At 36.0% G+C, this 18,627-nt stretch overlaps 1 protein-coding gene across 1 annotated transcript in view; it reads right to left on the reverse strand.

Moving 5' to 3' along the window:
* Nucleotides 1-1,744: 1,744 nt before the first annotated feature.
* Nucleotides 1,745-18,627, reverse strand: part of MMS22L (MMS22 like, DNA repair protein) — a 125,993-nt gene continuing 109,110 nt past the window's right edge. The window contains exons 21-25 of the mRNA XM_014843233.3: nucleotides 18,353-18,564; nucleotides 15,384-15,547; nucleotides 6,284-6,380; nucleotides 4,723-4,890; nucleotides 1,745-3,986 (exon numbers count right to left, since the gene is read on the reverse strand). Of these exons, the coding sequence (XP_014698719.1) occupies nucleotides 3,905-3,986; nucleotides 4,723-4,890; nucleotides 6,284-6,380; nucleotides 15,384-15,547; nucleotides 18,353-18,564 (723 nt within the window). The 3' untranslated portion in view covers nucleotides 1,745-3,904. The remainder of the gene's footprint in view (nucleotides 3,987-4,722; nucleotides 4,891-6,283; nucleotides 6,381-15,383; nucleotides 15,548-18,352; nucleotides 18,565-18,627) is intronic.

Genomic DNA, 18,627 nt, shown 5'->3' on the forward strand with positions numbered 1-18,627 from the left:
CTTCAAAAATTTGTGATGAAGCATGGAAGAAAATAATAGTAATAAAGGGTAATGAACACACACAAATTATTATTTTTTTATATAGATGCTCAGGTAGAAAAAGTCAAATATGCTTAAGAAAAGAAAATACACTAGGGACAGGTAAAGCTACAAAAGTTTTAAACTATAAAACTCTTCTAATGCAAATGGACTCAATACTGAATGATTTTTGTACAGAGACAATACTCCGTTTTTTTCTCTCCATGGAAACCTAATTAAATGTTAAATTAAAATTTAAATCATAACCAAGTCTGAATGTCTAATAAAGTCCTTTCATCACCCTGTTGCCCTTCAGCATCTCGTTTACACTCCATCTGGTATTTTACAGAAATAATTTGACTGGAATACTCATGTGTCCAACATGTATATTTTAACTTTCTTCCAACTTAAGTGTCTGAAGGTTAGGTTTCTGTCGAAAGGGTGGTATTCTAAACTGGCAAACTGAATGACGCTCACTCAAGAGTGTAAAATGAACAGAGCATTCAGAGAGCAGCTAAGACAGTCTAGTCTCCTGCTTGAGGTAAGTTTGGAAAGGGAAGGTAGAGTCAGACGGCCGACAGTCTCCTGACTGAAGGGTTCAATGTCGGCTTATTAACAATGGGAAGTACCTGGACGTCCTTGAGCAGAAAAGTAACATGAGGAAGGTAGTAATTTAGGAACACTAATGCCAGAACTGTGTGAAGGATAAACTGCAGAAAGGGGGACCAGAGATAAGGAGGAAAGAAGGAGATTATAGTGCCCAATAGAAAAAACAGTTTGGATGCATGGGATGGCAAAAAGAAAGTAATAGGAAAAGCCTGTACTGGTGATGAACTGAAAGTGGGGAACAATGAAGAATCCAAGATGCCTCTGAAGTTTCAAGGCTAAGTAACCTGGGGAAATGGTGTATTCCCTGGATAGAAAAGAAAGGCAGGAGCTAGACTGGAATAGGTGACAGGGGCAGCTTGACATGCAGCCTCGTGATTTCAGGAGGATCTAACTAGAGAGACTGAGAGAGAAATTAGCACTAGAAATAGATTTGAGAGAGAAAATTAGGAGCTAACATTATCAGTTCACTACTAGAAGAATGTTGAGACAGAGCAGCTGAAGGGCCAGATCTTACCACTGGGGGCAAGAAAGAAGGACGTGACTGTGCTCTCAAAGTACAGTATTCGGAGGAAGGAACAGTAGCACGGAGGAAGCGATGAGAAGATGAAGGAAAATGCAAGTGTCAGATAGGCCAAAGAACCCGAGAAATGAGAATGCACTCAGATTTTATCAAAAGAAATAACATGACAATGGTAGAAGCAGCAGCCTCAGAGATTACAGGGTATTTAGGGAAAAATGGCTATTAAGGAACCAGGTCTGGGATGGAAAAAAATGAGACTAAGTGAAGGGGCAGTGAGCATTTTCAAGAATAAATTTTCTTTTTTCTTCAATTAAAGAAACAACTTATTAGGGCTGGCCCTGTGGCTGAGTGGTTAAAGTTCTGTGCACTCCACTTTGGCAGACTGGGGTTCACAGGTTTGGATCCTGAGTGTGGACCTACTCCACTCATCAGCCATGCTGAGCAGGCATCCCACATACAGCATAGAGGAAGACTGGCAGAGATGTTAGCTCAGGGCTAATCTTCCTGACCAAAAAAAAGAAAGAAAGAATAAAAGAGGAAGATTGGCAGTGGATCTTAGCTCAGGGTGAATCTTCCTCAGAAAAAAACCCAAACAGCTTCTTTAAAATTTTACTTATACATAAATAAAATACATAGAAATATATATACATACATATACATCTATCATTACAGACTTTTTGTTACTTATTTTTTAAGTGCAAACCTTCGTTATTCTCAGCATCTACAGATATACACCCTAATACATGATTCAGCAGCAGCTTTTCTTACCCTTTAAAAGTTTTATACTCTAAGGAGCAAGATTCTCAAAGACATCTTTATCAATCTCCCTTAGAAAATAAAAAATACATATATAAATGATCACATTAAAGGCATCACCTTAAATAGATAAAACTCTAATTGCTGAAACTTGCAAAGCAATACATTATTAGTTTAATAAATTATAATGAAGGGGCTGGCCCTGTGGCACAGTGGTTAAGTCCAGCGCACTCTGCTTTGCTGGCATGGGTTTGTGGGTTCGGATCTCAGGCATGGACCTAAACCACTTGTCTTGCCATGCTGTTGCAGCGACCCACAAACAAAATAGAGGAAGATTGGCACAGATGTTGTCTCATGGCTAGACTTCCTCAAGGGGAAAAAAAAAAAAGAAAGTAAATTCATTGCTATGAAGTCTATTAAGGAACCTTAAAGAGGCTTTTATTCATTCCATTTGTGAAGTAATGACACTTGATTTTGGGGGGAAAATAGACCATCTGTATGTCATGAAAACAATAGATACTCCTTTAGACTTCACAGGTTACAATTAGGAGAGGGCTGTTACCTATAGTTTGCTGACTGCAATGCATTCCATTTTTACAGACATTTCTTGAGCCAGAAAAGTGTTGAAATGTTTTCTTGAAGGACTAGAACTATGATAAATATTACAGTCCCAAGAAGAAAACAATAAATCATTTCAAAGTTAGCAGACATGACATGTAAGAAAACACTGGAAAAAAGTGGGGTCATACATCTAGGATGTACTATATCTTTAGAGAAAGAGGAACAAAACTGAGACGTGTTCTTTCCCTCTGCTGTGCCTGAGTAACAGTAATCATGTCTGCACACCTCCACACAGAACACAGGCCACCAAATATTTTCACATACATCATCCCATTAATTCTTACAAGAGCACTGTGAGATAGAAAAAGTTTCTTCTTCTTTCTACATGAATAAACTGAGGCTCAGAAAAGTTAAGTAACTTGCTCAAGGTCACAAAACAGTGCTGCGTTTGAGACCGAGGTGGGTTCCCAACATTAGGACTGGCATTATTTTTACTAAATAATGTTCAATCACAAAAAGGAGTCAAGGACAGGAGCCCAAGTGGTAAAATAAATCTGGATAAGATAGTTAAGTTGAGAGACAGCATCTGCTAAAAGAAACTAAACTGGTTCCCTGTGAACATAAAAGATGCTAAGTTACAAGAAGCTCTAATTGAAGAGCAAAGAGATAATCAGCTGGCTTCTCAGACCTCTTCTGGTAATTTGTAATTGATTTTTCAGAATATTATTTATTCTCTTTTCTAAAGGCTCTTGTTTATCTTCCTCCTAATAGGTATTTTAATGACACCTCCTAAAGAAAGGATGGGTACAGAAAAACATCCAGCAGCAGTTGGAACCTAAGCATAAACACTGTTGGCTTAAGTTTAAAAAAATTTTATATATTATGTGTATAAATCATTTAGCCAATTCAGTCTCATTCCTCACAGAATTAAGTGTGCTTTGTAAGGGTTTTACTAACTTGCCTCACACATAGTATGAAAAAGGATAAGAAACATGCAGTCCCATCTTCTGATCCCCCCTCTAAAAGAACCCAGCATGGGGTAGTCAGGTAATTTGAAAAAGTATTGTATTAAAACATAACTTGTAAAAAACAAACACAAATCGCTCAGAATGCAGGAAGTCACATTACAGTAAAAAGTCCATGGATCAACCAGTACAAACCTGCTTAATAGTCACACACAGATAACACTCCCAGTTAGAAAGATTTTCTTTAGTTTAAAATCTCTTCAAAATAGAATGCAGTTTTGCCAAGTTCCAAAGATCCTATAACATAATTAACCTTTATTTTCTTATTTATATACTTTATACTTACACGTATGTAAGGAAAACATCCTAGAAAGCATTTTTAACAGAACATTATACAATTAATTAAAAGTAGGAGTCAAAATGGTGCAAAGTGGCCTTAGATAAGTATAATAGAGAAGATTAGTCATAAAATATATTAGGTATTGTCATTTTCCAGTCTCTGCATCTCATCTTGTCCATCTTGTCCTAGGTGAGATAAAAGTTTGCTATAGGCTTCCCTGTTTAAGAAAAAAGAAAAGAGGGCAGATGTATTTGTTACCTTTTCCATTATTTTTTATTTAAGTATTTACGCATTGACTCTGCCTGAATCTCTGTTTGTTTATACACACACACACACACACACACACACACACACACAGAGTTAGTTAAAGTACTTTGATTCTTTAACAAACTTTGGGACTTATAAGGATAGTGTGAGTACTGACCCCTCTAAAACAATTTCTTTAGGAACTACTGGCTTATTCCTACAATGTTTCATTACTCTAAATAGTCCAGCGCTATCTTCAGTTGGGGTGTAAGCCTGTAAGAAAAAAAGCCTTACCATCTATTTTTGACCAAAACCCATATTATCTAATTGGGTCACTCAACTTATTCAGTGGATACACATGATATAGTTGATTCAGTAAATCAGGCATTCCTCAAAGGGGTTGATTTGTCACAATGGATTTTATACAAAAAGAAGACCCCTGAGGGTCTACAGGCCACTTCCCAGTGAGGAACACTGCAGGAGTTTTGAGCAACAGCTGCAGTGCTGAAATATACAGCTGTCCAAGGTGGTCACTTTGAAAAGAACAGTATGCGAATGGATGTGTGAATCACAGTATTAAAACATTTTTCAACTCAAAGGAACACAGTCCAAATTTTGGGGAATGGAAAATAAGCCATTTCTAGAAAAAGAGTCTAGATTTTATAATCATTATGCCCCAAAGGATATAACCAAATTATCAAACATACCTTTGTGCTATATTTCTGCCAAGGCCCCATTTCCGCTCTGAATCCTTCAGAGACTGAGTGAGGGTAGAAATCAAGTGGACAACAAGCTGCCGGTCCAATGCAGCTACTGTTTCTAAAATGTTGTAAATCTGATAACTGTATCTCGTATCATAATCCTGGATAAAATGCCTGAAATTAAATCATGTTACTTAGGGTTACTTCTGGGGCAATTCCTCGGGTTGGTATCTCTAAGGCAATCAGATGAAACCTGAATACAAGAAAGATCATTTCATCTAAGATTACCTTAAGAATCTAGATGCCATATGAAAACTATCTATAACACGGGAATAAAAGACAGAAATGGCTTTTTTTCAGTGTGAGCCTTGACCAGAGTGATGGCATTGGAAGGAAGAGGGAAGAGTTGCAATCCCAGGAGAGAGAAAAAGGGAACAGTCTAATCCCAGGGACTTTTTTGCTATACACTGCATGTCGAAATCTGGGTAGTAAGGATGTGGAAGAGACTAAGACAGGAAAAAACTAGTCCAGTTTCCTAGATGTGTTTCAGTTCTTCATATCTCTAGATATATCCAACAATATTTTTATGAGGCAAGTTATTCATAACATATTTTTATATTCCTTAACTGAATAAGAGACTTTAGACCCAGAAGGGGTCTTTATAAATAAGAATTATAAATTTTAACACTGAAATTTCCACTCTCTTCCCCCAAAAATAAAAGCCACATGGCTTAATAAATTGTACATAACAAACATGCAGTCTTTGTTCATATAAAATTCTCTCTCCCCTCTTAAGGTTCTACAGTTTTCACAAATTCACTAGTTATTTCAAGTGATCACAATTTAAATAAACTCTAAGTAAACACTTGACAAGTGCCGATTATGTGATGAGAAAAGAAACTGAGGAATCAAAGATCCAACACACAATGAAGAAAATGGACCTGAATTATTTACCACAGTAGTGCTAGAGATATGTAGGAGAAAGGTGAACTGGTAGAAACTGTGTGAAAGAAATACTTAAAAATACTGCCCTAACTGAAAACACAAGACTCTAAAGAAGGCAAAGCAGGGGAAAAAACCGAAACAGGACATTCCTGAAGTTGCACTGTTATTCTTCTGAATGAACAACAGATCTACTCCTACAAAGTCTATGCTTCACACATGAAATAGAACGAAGCTTTCTGGGTCTACAGTATCCAAAGCAAGTAAGCAAGCTAGTGGCGTGTTCTTCTACGCTGGGTGTGAGTGACGCATTACACAGCTCTGAAGGCTGTGCACCTGTCATCGTGACTCACGTTTCCCACTTTTTCCTCTTAAAACCATGCAAGAGTGTTCCTTACTCAATTTTCAGTAATTTTAAGTCAGCTCACTTATCTTTCTCCCTGGCACCTTTATTTTTTAATAAAATAACACAATGCAACAAAACTACTGCCAAAAATACAATAATTGAAATACTATAAACAAGTAGTAACACATTATGTTTTGGATAATTAGTTATTTAAAAAACATGTTGGCTGTCAAATGGCTGGCAGTAGTCTCCTTGCCAGTTGGCATATTTTCCAGTTACCTAAACACAGAAGTCAGCTGGGCGGCACGCTCTCCTCCTGACCCCACTTGGCAGGCTTTTAGCATGTATTGCAGGTTCTCTGTGGCCAGCCTTTTAACTAGGAGGAAAAATTATAGCATTACACACTGTGTCTGAATTGACCATCTGGATCCTCAGTTTTATAAACACTCGATTTAGAAAAATATGTCGCTTTCTTAAAGTGTACATGCTTTTTTATTTTTCAAAATTCAATAGTTATGAGTTTTTTTGTTCTAAAGTATATCTTCCAATCTATCTCCTTACCTTCCAATTTAAGAAAATACAAAAAGCTGAAGAGTCTACTTTTTTACAACCTTATAACTGAAAAAATACATGTGAAGATATGTCTTTCTCTTAGAAAAGAGCTCACATTCAAAAACACTATACCATCCTAATACTGCAAGCACTGTTATGAACTGGCAAAGACAGCCTGTAATAATTCAGCTGATTTACAGACAAGCAGATTGATTTTTTAAATTCATAAGCACATTCCCTCCCACTCACCAACAAATATAAATGTAGCAAATTAGAAACCACCAACAATTTACCTTCACTTAAAATTAGTCAAAGATATACACATATACCAACTATTCGTGATGCTATCTTCCTTTCAAAAGGAAGCAAAGTTACAAAAAGAACATTTGTATTCTTTAAATATTTAGCCAAATGCATTAAAATTGTGCATGTATACATAAAAATGAAAAAAATAAAGTGTGAAGAAAGGATGTAGAATATATACTCCTATGTTCATTGCAGCATCAGTCACAATAGCCAAGGCTTGGAAACAACTTAAGCGTCCATCAGTGGATGAAAGGATAAAGAAGATGTGGTATAAATATACAATGGAATACTACACAGCCATAAAAAGGATGAAATCTTGCCATTTGGAACAACAGGAATGGACCGACCTTGAGGGCAGTATACTCATCAAAATAAGTCAGATGGAGAAAGACAAATACCGTATGATTTCACCCATATGTGGAAGATAAAACAACAACAACAACAAATCACATAGACACAGAGAATAGATTGGTGGTTACCAGAGAGGAGGAGGGTTGGGGGAGGGTGAATGGGATAGAAGGGGGACGTTTGTATGGTGAGACTTCTGGTGGTGAACATGATGTAGTCTATACAGTAGTCAAAATATAATGATGTACACTTGAAATTTAATGTTATCAACCAATATTACTTCAATAAAAAAAGTCTATAGAAAATTCAGTATGTTCCAAATGCTACTAAATTTTTGTTCTATTGTTTTTGGCACGTTAATTATAAGTAACTGGGGGAAAAAGTGCTCTGTCTATGAATAAAAAAATTTGAAAAACTGTAATCCATTATAAAAGGAGCACCAAACATATGACATACATGAATTTAAATTAACTAATATTAAGTAATAATGTTTTCCAAGGCATGAGGGTAGTGGATAAAGAAGATAGCATAGTTGTCTCGTTATTGAGCAAATAATTTCTTATATTAGATACAATTCTAGAACCAGTATAATGGGTCTTCTTAAAAGATGTTTTTTTGAAAAACAAACCCTGAAAGCTCTTCTGTGGGAAAAAGCACCAGAACACAAAGAAAGAGCTTTAATAGAGTATTAATAGTAAGCATGTAAAAAAAAACTTTATTGAGGTATAATTAATATATCGTAAAAACCAACCTTTTAAAGTGTATAATTCATTGCTTTTAGTATATTCACAGAGTTGTGAAGCCAACATCACTATATAATTTCAGAAGAATTTTCATCACCTTCCAAAAGAAGCTTATACTCATTAGCAATCATTCGCCATTTTTTCCCCCTGCCCAGGCCCTGGAGACCACTAATCTACTTTCTATGTCTATGGATTTGACTCTCCTGGAAATTTCACATAAATGGAATCATACAACATGTGGTCTTCTGTGACTGCATTCTTTTTACTTAGCATAATGTTTTAAGGTTTCTCCATGTTGTAAGAATGTACCAATACTTCATTTCTTTTGGTGATCAAATAATATTCCCTTGTATGGATATACCCCATATTGTTTATCCATTCATTACTTGATGGATATTTGAGTTGTTTCTATTTTTTGGCTATTATAAATAACACTGCTATGGATATTAGTGGAGTGAGTTTTTAAAAAAGAAATTTGTCATCTTTATTTCTTTAATTAAACTGAGTTTTTTAAAACTTAATCTCTTTAAGTTTTTTTATAATAACAGCTTTATTGTCATAATTCACATACTATACAATTCACCCATTTAACAAGTACAGTTCAATAGTTTTTAGGATATTCACAGAGCCACGCAATCACCACCGCAGTCAACTTCAGTCAACTTCACCTTGAAAAGAAACCCCACACCCTTTGGCTCTCACTCCCTACCCTCTGATAACCCCTAAGTAACCACTAATCTACTTTCTGTCTCTATAGATTTAACTATTCTAGACATTTCATATAAATGATTACATAATATGTCGTCTGTTGTAACCAGCTTCTTTCACTTAGAATAATGTTTTCAAGGTTCATCCATTTTGTAGCATGTAGCAGTACTTCATTTGTTCTTATGGCCAAATAATATTCCACCGTATGGATATATCATATTTTCAAAATCTATCCATCAGTTGATAGGCAGTCTACCTTTTGGCTATTATGAATAATATTGCTGTAAACATTATGAACAAGTTTCTGTGTGGACATATGTTTTTGTTAATCTTGGGTATATATCTAGGAGAGGCATTGTTAGGTCACATGGTAACTCTATGTTTATCCATTTGAGGAACTACTGGACTGTTTCCCAAAGCTACTACACCATTTTACATTCCCAACAGCAGTAAACGAGGGTTCTGATTTCTCCACATTCTCACCAAACCTTGTTATTATCTGACTTTTTCATTATAGCCAACCTAGTGAGTATGAAGCAGTATCTCATCGTGGTTTTGATTTGCATTTCCCTGATGACTGATGACACTGAGCACCTTTTCAGGTGCTTATTAGCCATTTGCGTATATTCTTTGGAGAAATGTCTATTCAAACCCTTTGTCTATTTTTTAATTGCTATTTGTCTTTTTATTATTGAGTTGTAACAGTTCTTTATATATTCTAGATAAAAGTTCCTTATCATATAAATGATTTGCAAATATTTTCTTCCATTCTGTGGATTGTCTTTTTACTTTCCTGATAGTGTCCTTTGAAGCACCAGTTTTAAATTTTGACTAGGTCCAACTTAGCTCTCATGGCTTATGCTTTTGGTGTCATATCTAAAAATTCATTGCCAAAATCAAGGTCATGAAGACTTACTCCTATGCTTTCTTCTAAGAGTTTTATAGTTTTAGCCTGACATTTACATCTAAGATCCATTTTGAGTTAATTTTTGTACACGTTGTGAAGTAAAGGCACATGTTCATTCTTTTGCATGTGGCTATCCATTTGACCTAGCACAATTTGTTTAAAGGACTATTTCCCACCCTGTGAATGATCCCGGCACCTTTGTCAAAGTCAGTTGACCATAGACACACGGGTTTATTTCTGGACTCTCAATTCTGTTCCATTGATCTATGTCTATCTTTATGTCAGTACCACACTGTCTTGATTATTGTTGCTTTGTACTAAGTTTTGCAACTGGAAAGTGTGAGTCTTCAACTATGTTCTTTTTCAAGATTGTTTTGCCATTCTGGGTCCCTTGCAATTCCATATGAATTGTAGAAATCAGCTTGTCACTATCTACAAGGAAACCTGCTGGGATGCTGGTAGGAGTTGCACTGGATTTGTAGATGAATGTAGGGAATACTGCCACCTTAATAATGTTAACTCTTCCACAATCCATGAAAATGGGATATTTTTCTATTTATTTAGATATTCCCTAATTTCTTTCAACAATGTTTAGCAGTTTTCAGATTATGTTTGTATTTCTCTTTTGTTAAATTTATTCATAGTTTTTCTTTTTTGAGGCTATTATAATGGAACCATTTTCTTAATTTCATTTTCAGATTGTTCACTGAAAGTATACAGAAATAAAATTGATTTTTGTATCTTGATTTTGTATCTTGCAACCTTGCTGAACTTGTTTATTGTTCTAACAGTTTTTTAGTGGAGTCCTTAGGATTTTCCATATCATCTGCAGACAGGGATAATTTTAGTTCTGCCTTTTCAATCTAGATCCTTTTATTTCTTTTTCTTCCCCTGACTAGAACTTCTAGTACAATGTTGAACACAAGTGGCGACAGTGGACATCCTTGTCTTGTTCCTAATCTTAGGGTGAAAGCATCTCCATTAAGTATGATGTGAGCTGTCATATTTTCACACATGTCCTTCATCAGATTGAAATAGTTCTCTTCTATTCCCAGTTTGTCATTATGCAATGCCCCTCTTTATTTCAGATAATTCTACTTGTTCTGAAGTCTGCTTTGTCTGAAACTAAATAGCTACTACAGCTTTATTCTGGCTTATGCTAGCAGTGTATATATTTCTCTATCCCTTTACTTTTAATGTATCTGTGTCTTTATATTTAAAGTGGGCTTCCTATACACAACATATAGTTGGGCCTTGTTTTTTAATCCATTCTGTCAATTCCTGTCATTTAATTGATTTATGTAGACCACTCACATTTAAAGTGATATAGTTGGATTAATAGCTACCATTTACATAACTTTTCTATTCATTGCTCTTGTTCTTTTTTTCTTAATCTTCCACTCTTTCTGCCTTCTCTGAACGTTTTAATTGAGCATTTTATAGGATTCCATTTTCTCTCCTTTCTTAGCACATTAAATATACTTCTTTTAAAAATTTATTTTCAGTAGTTGCCCCAGAGTTTGAAGTGTATAATTATAACTAATCCAAGACCACTTTTAAATAACACTGTATTCCTTCATGGGTAGTGCAGGTACTTTTGAACAGAGCATTCCCAATTCCTTTCTCCCATCCTTATAATACTGCAGTCATTCATTTCACTTATCCATAAGGTCTAATTACCAAATACCTTGTTGCTATTATTATTTTGAACAAAAAGCTATCTATTAGATTCAAACTGGAGAGAGAGGTAGATACAGAGAATTACAGCTTACCAGGCCCAGAAGGCTGCTGCTGGAGCTGATACTGGTAGAAATACTTAAACTGAATTTGACAAATCGCTGTATGTTCAGTTTTGGGGGCAGTGGTTTGCCCTATGACTTCAATTCTCTGATGCATCTAAGAAGAGTTGTTTTTCAGTTAATTCAGATTTTTTCTTGTTGTAAAGGTGAGAGTCATGATTTCAGAGCTCTTTACATGTTGACATGGAAAACCCAAGTCCTCCAACTCTAACTATTGACTGTCTATTTCTCCCCCTGTTTCTCTCAGTTTTGCTTCCTGTATTTTGGTGTTCTGTCATTAGGTGCACGTATGTTTGTAATTGTTAAATCTTCCTGATGGATTGACTCTTTCATCATTATAAAATTTCTCTCTTTATTTATGGTAACATTTTTTGGCCTAATGTCTATTTTGCCTGATACTGTATAGCACTCCAGCTTTCTGTGCTTTTGGTTTGCATGATGTTGTCTTTTCCCATCCTTTTACTGTCATTATTTGAACCTAAAGTGTTTTCTGCAAATAGAATATAGTTAGATCTTTTTTAGAAAATCCATTCTGATAATCTCTGCCTTTTGATTGGATTGCTCAATCCTTTCACAATTAATGTTACTACTGATATAGTCAGATTTACAACAGTCATTTTACTTTTTGTTTACTAAATGTCTTGTGGGTTTTCTTCCTCTAATCTCCTTTACTGCTTTCTTTTCACATTAAATGAATATTTTAAAATGCAGCATTTTAATTTCTTTGATGGTTTTTTATTAGTTTTGAATATTTCCTTAGTGGTTGCATTAGGCTTACCACATACATCTCAACTTACCAGAGCTTCAGATTTACAGGAATTTAATTCTAGTGAAATATAGAAACATTACTCCTATATGGCACAATTCCCTTCTCCCATTTTTTGTGGTATTATTGTTATACATATTACATCTACAAAAGTTACAAACTCAACGATAGTTATTTTTTATATGCTTTTATATCTTTCAAACAAACTAAATAAGAGAAAGAAGAGCAAGTATATATTTTAGCTTTTGTTATGTTACCCTTCTTATTTGTCATTTCTGGTTCTCTTCATTTGTTTCTGTGTATTTGAGTTATCATCTGGAGTCATTTCCTTAGCTCAATACATCACCTTTGTACTATTATTGGCAAATATATTACATTTCTATATGTAATAGGCCCAACAAGACATTATATACACATTGTTTTATACAATTGCTTTTAGAATAAGGTGAAGAACTATACATTTAAGCTGCTTTTTATAATTACATAATTACCTTTACTGGTGTTCTTTGTTTTTCCTGTCTGGGTCACTTAACTTTTATTCTGAAGAACTTCCTTTTTCATAAAGCAGTTCTGCTAGCAAAAATTCTTAGTTTTTATCTGGGAATGTCCTTATTTCATGTTCATTTTTGAAAGGCAGCATAGGATTCTTGGTTGACAGTTTTTTCTCTTGGTCACTCTGAGTGCTATCCCACTGCCTTCTGGCCTCCATTGATTCTGCTGAGAAGTTAGCTGTTGATCTTACTGAGGTTCCCTGTAAAGTGATGAGCCATTTTTCTCTTGGTGCTTTCAAGTGTTTTTGACAGCACTCTTAGGTTTGGACTTTTTCACACTCTGTTACAAATGAAGTCAGTTCCTTAGGGAGAGATTCAGAGTTTTCTGTTCTACAGCCTGCTTCTCCTCCCTAGACCCTCCACCAGGCAAAATCTCAGAGGCATGGCTCTGATGCTGGGGACAGGCACAATGGTGCCTACTACTTTTTGAGTGACACATCCACTTTAGGAGCTGAGTGCTTGTGGAAGGAAGGGCAGCAGCCTCAGGTCCACTGGGCTTGCTCCTCTTGGCATGGTATCCCCACCTCTAAGCTGCAGCAAGGATGACCATGCCCCAGTATTCTCAGTGGTGTCACACTCAATGCACTGCGTCCATCCCACGAGTGGGGGCTGAGTGGAAGAATGAAGCCCCGACTTCTCAGCCACACTTGCCTGGAACATAACTTTAGCATCAGGTAGCTTGGGGGCAAGATGAAAAATGTGATATCCTACCTCTCACAGGATGATAGCTCTCCTACTAGGAACTGGGGAGAGAGGGAGCCCTATGTTCTTAGATTTACCAGTCAGGAGTAGAGTTTCCATCTTATTGTGCTGGGAGGAGAGCAGGAGGGAATGGTTCAGATACCAGAGAGTTCTGCTGTTATCAAGTTTTAGTAGATTTTCTCAAATAAATGTTTCTCCATTTGCTGTATCTGCTTAGCACCATTTCCAGAGAATTTCAATGTTTTCTTTTAAATAATTTTCACCAGTTTTGCTAGGGAGCAGGTCAGCAAAGCTCCTTATGTTGTCATGCCAGGAGCAGAACTCCTCAAGCTCTTGTGTACAGGTTTTTGAGAAGACATACGTTGTTGTTTTTTTGAAGATTGGTACCTGAGCTAACATCTGCTGCCAGTCTTCTTTTTTTTGTTTCTTCTTTTCTCCAAATCCCCCCAGTACATAATTCTCTATTCTAGTTGTGAGTGCCTCTGGTTGTGCTATGTGGGACGCCGCCTCAGCACAGCCTGATGAGTGGTGCCACATCTGTGCCCAGGATCCGAACTGGCAAAACCCTGGGCCACCGAAGTAGAGTGCCCAAACTTAACCACTGGGCCATGGGGCCGGCCCTTAGACATATGTTTAAAATACTCTTGGGCATATACCCTGGAGTAGACTAGGTGAGTGATTTAGTAACACTAACTTTCTATGGTTTTACAAATTGTCCTTTTAAACACTGAGACTGTAAGGAGAGTCAGAATTTTCTCCGAACCAAGCACACAGATCTGTGTTTGATACTGCTTCTTCAGCTTAAAAGACAGCAATGCGGAGATGGAGAATTCTGTATTCCATCTATGCTAAATGTGATGTACTCACTAGCAAGATATGAGCAGCAAAATTCACTTTCCAAACCCTGCTCTCCTTCATGAGAAATATTACTACCGCTGAAAGAAGAGGCTAGCTAAAATTTTATACTGTCTACTCTGTCTCAACAAATCTTGTATGGTACAGTACAAAAGGCTTTCACTGAAATTAAAAGTATGCCTATGTTTTCAATGAGGGAAAAATTTCTAAAGAAGAATCTGGGGTCCATCCGGGTATTCTTCAGTGAAGGGATGTTACTATCAAGTAAGGGGAGTCTATGTTAACACAAGACAACATTTTTCACAAAACCAAGCTTGGAAGCAGACAGGAACACTTTAAATATTAAAATAAATATGGATTAAAACAAAAGATGCATAAATTTTTGAGATAGAACATTTCAAAGAGCTGTCTGAGCTTTCAGCGGCCACTTTGGGCGCTGCCCTCATATTCTTCGGGATACACACACTCACTTATCACAGCAGTTGGAAGCACACAGGTAGAAGCATTTGAGAAGCGCTGCCCCAGACGATCACATTTTAATGATCAATACACACACACAACATCCTATTTACAGTAAAAACTCCTTCAGGATAGAACTATGGCTACTATTCTGCATATTCCCAATAAGCTTATTAAAGCATGCTACTCACAGTGGGGATTAAACAAATGATATTTTAAAGAGATCACTGGCAGTAAGGCTGATGAGACTGAAAACAAAAGGAGTAGGATCAAAGGATCCTTACAGGGGTGCCCAAGAAATCAGCTTAGATATTCTAGCAGAAACCTGAATAGAAGAAAGTATGCTGACCCCTCACCACTTGATATTTGACAAGTTGCATTTAATACAGGAGTCACATTGAATAAATATTCTTTAAGAGGTTAACAAGTCTAATTAGAGGAAGTAGCCATTAAATAAACTACTGCATTGGGGGGAAAAACTAAAGTAGACTGAAACATTTCAGTTTTTAACTATTTTATAATGCCCAAACTCAGCTATTGGCCGGAGTTTGTTCTTTAGTCATGATATATACAAACTGGTATAAAATAACCATATACTTTATACCTATCAATTTAACTGAGAGGAAAGAGTACTTTTTCAATATGTGCACAGAAAAGTGTAGCCAACACAAATTCAAACTAACCTTGAGGTTCATTGACCAAGAGCAAGCATTTTAAGATGCCTGGGAGGAGAAGTTCAACCTCAGAAATGTCCATGTTAGTTTCTTTGAAGAGTTGGAGGATGAAGGCCAGAATGGATGCTAAGCGAGGAGGGAGCAAGGACCCTTTACACTCAAGGTAGGATTTCCTGAAAATAAGCACAATTTTCTTTTTCCTTGTTTAAAGTTTTCTTCTGTTTAAAGCAGAATCAAATATCACACACTTTAAAGACACTGGCAAATTTTACCCCCCAAAATAAAGCACAGTTTTTTAAAAGCATGCATATTTTACCATGCTACCTTCAAACATAAGATTTTAGAAGCAATGACTGCCCATCCTTTTGGTGTGGTATGGGGGCCAAAGTAGAACAGACACAAACTAAATTTAAAGCAACCTGGTCTTAAAACGAACTTAATCAAAATCCACATGAAAATCTAATTGTTAATTTGTTTTTTTCCTTTCTAATATAAGCTTGATCTCTTCTATCAGCTCCTAAATGATGCAATATTTTCTCTAACGTCAAATTTGCATAAAGAAATCTCTCTTCACATTTATTTATTTAAGGATTTGGGAGGGGTCTTATTTTTCCAAAACAATAAGAGGACTGTCCTAGGAATCAACTTCCCATTCCAGCTTTACTTCCTTCCTTCCCTTAGGAAGCAAAAGAATTAGAGGGGTAATTCAGGATTAGTATCTTCTCTCAAAGCAGGACAAATTTTAGCATTAGAACTCAACGGAGATCATAAAGATAATTTATCTTACTCATTTTTGCATCTCTCCCTCTTAGAACAGGTCTTGGCTCATAACAGGTGGTCAGTGTACATTTGTTAAGTGAATAAATGAAAGAGGGAATTGCTCAGTTTCTAAAAAGTCTAGACAATGTGAAAAATTGTCAAATACAGCTAAATCTAAGCTAGACATCCATATATACTTGGAAAGCAATAATACTTTGCCAAAATAAAGCAAAGAAATCACTAAGTATTATAAATTCCTTAAGGGAAGGAACTATGTCTTCCTCATTATTTCTACTCCACACAGTGACTTCCAGCAAATATTACACATTAGAAGATTCATTCATTCTTTAAAGGCAAGGGTTTTGTCTTTTTTCTTCACTGGTGAATTCTTAACACCCAGAACAAACATTTATTGGGTACCTATGGTGTGTCAGGTACAAGTCCAATAACAACAATGTAAAGTTAAGTAAAATATGGTCTCTGAAACCAAGGGGCGCACTCTCTAGTAGAAAAGTTGGACCAAAAAAAAAAAGAAAAAAGACCATCCTAATATAGTGCGGCAGGTGCTTTTTGAAAGATAAGCCCAGAATTCTCAGCAATTCAGAGAAAGAAGCCCTAACTAAGATGGGGGACTGCAAGAATGGAGAGGCATGGAATGGAGAAAGGCAGAGGAGGCAATCTCTATTTTTTTCCTGAGTATTTTTAAAAAAGGAGTACTTGTTAGGTTTTTGGGTCTTGAGCTAGAAACCATGAGAAAAATGTTTCCACTGTTATATGGGAATGTCCACTGAACCAGCCAGGATTCTAAACACTGGACTTTAAACCAGTTTCATGATCTAAGGATAATTTCCCATCAGCCCTTGTCATTTGGTTTGTGCTAAAATTACTTATACAATGTCCCACACGCAGTGGTAGAGTACTACAATCTTGTTGGGAATTCAGATACAAGTAAGGCAAAAATATTACAATTCTGCAAATTGAATTGTACAGAGCATAAGACTTCAGAAGAAGGAAGAACGCATCATGGCACACTGAGATATTAGGTGTAAGTCTTATAAAGTCTAGGCAGAGTTTAGCCCAGAGGGATGGCATTTTAATGGAGAAAACGGTATGAACAAAGGTGTGATGTAGGGAAATGTAAAGCATTTTGGAGGGGCAATAACTAAACCTATCTCATTAGGGTTTGTATTTGATGGCATATTCAGTACATTTGGAAAAGTTAAGTGACAGATCATGGAGTGCAAAGCAGTATGGAACTTATTCCGTAGGCAAAAAAAGAGCAAATGAAGGTGTACGGGGGAGGGGAGTGTCATAATGGAACAGTATTTTAGGAAAAGTAATCGGGAGGCATTGTATAGGCTGAACTAGAAGAAAAGACTAGAGATAGTGAAAATAGTTAGAGATAGTGGCAATAGTCCAGGTATAATGTGACAAGTGAAGAGAGATGTGAAAAGAAGGGAAGGAAACAATCATTTGCCAAAGAATGGCAAAGGAGAGGGAACAAAGAATATGGAGCTTCCAAACCTGAGTAACAGAGGATAGGAACACACAAAAAGGATCAGAAGGGAGAACAGATTTTAGACATGGAATTCTGTAATGAGAGGTGATGGAAAATATCAGGTCATTAAAAACAAGAAAAAAATACTAGATAAGAATGATATGTATCACCACAGCATCTTAAAGTTTAAAAACTAACTTCAAGTAAAGCTAAATACTTCATGAAGATAAAGAAAAGATAATTTCTATTATTGAATCTTCTAATGTTGTCATTAAAAGAAGTTTCATTTATTCACCTGTCCAATAATAAAACTGAGTTATTAAGACACAGAATAGACTAACAAAACAGGACTTCATACTGCTTCCTGTTTCATTTTAGCACTAATTTTTCACTTAGTTATCTTTTATAATATTACTGTATTTTGCACAGTAAAAAATACAATTACTGTTTGATGAAAATTTAAAAATGTATATATATCTTTAGGACATATATAAGGAAAATAATAGCTATGTAGAGAAAACAAGTAATTTAAGGAGCACTGTCTCAGGTTGCTATGAGCAAAAGTCATTTTAGTAAATTCTTAGACAATGTTTCTTAGGGAAAAAAAAGTTTCTACACTACCAGCATCCTAAGGGTTGCCAATATTTTTGAAATGCTTTGTTACTTTTTAAAAGAGATTAATACATTTTACATACCACTTATTTTTAATATTTAGATGTACCTTATCACTTGTACGATGCATTTCTTTAGAGATGACATTGGTGGAACAGTGGCCGAGTTTCTCACTGCCAACAAAACAGGATGCTGTCCAAGACTTAAAACATGCGGTGACGCTGGAAGAAACCGCCCAATATACTGCTCAATAACGTTCCCTAGAAGTTGATTCAAATAGGCATTGGGATTTTGAGACTGACAACACACGATACACATGCCCTATAGAAGAGGAAAAAAAAAAAAAAGAAATACTAAATGGAGAAGTTAAAAACTTAGGAATTT

Source organism: Equus asinus, chromosome 24 (assembly GCF_041296235.1).
Source record: "Equus asinus isolate D_3611 breed Donkey chromosome 24, EquAss-T2T_v2, whole genome shotgun sequence".
NCBI lineage: Eukaryota > Metazoa > Chordata > Mammalia > Perissodactyla > Equidae > Equus > Equus asinus.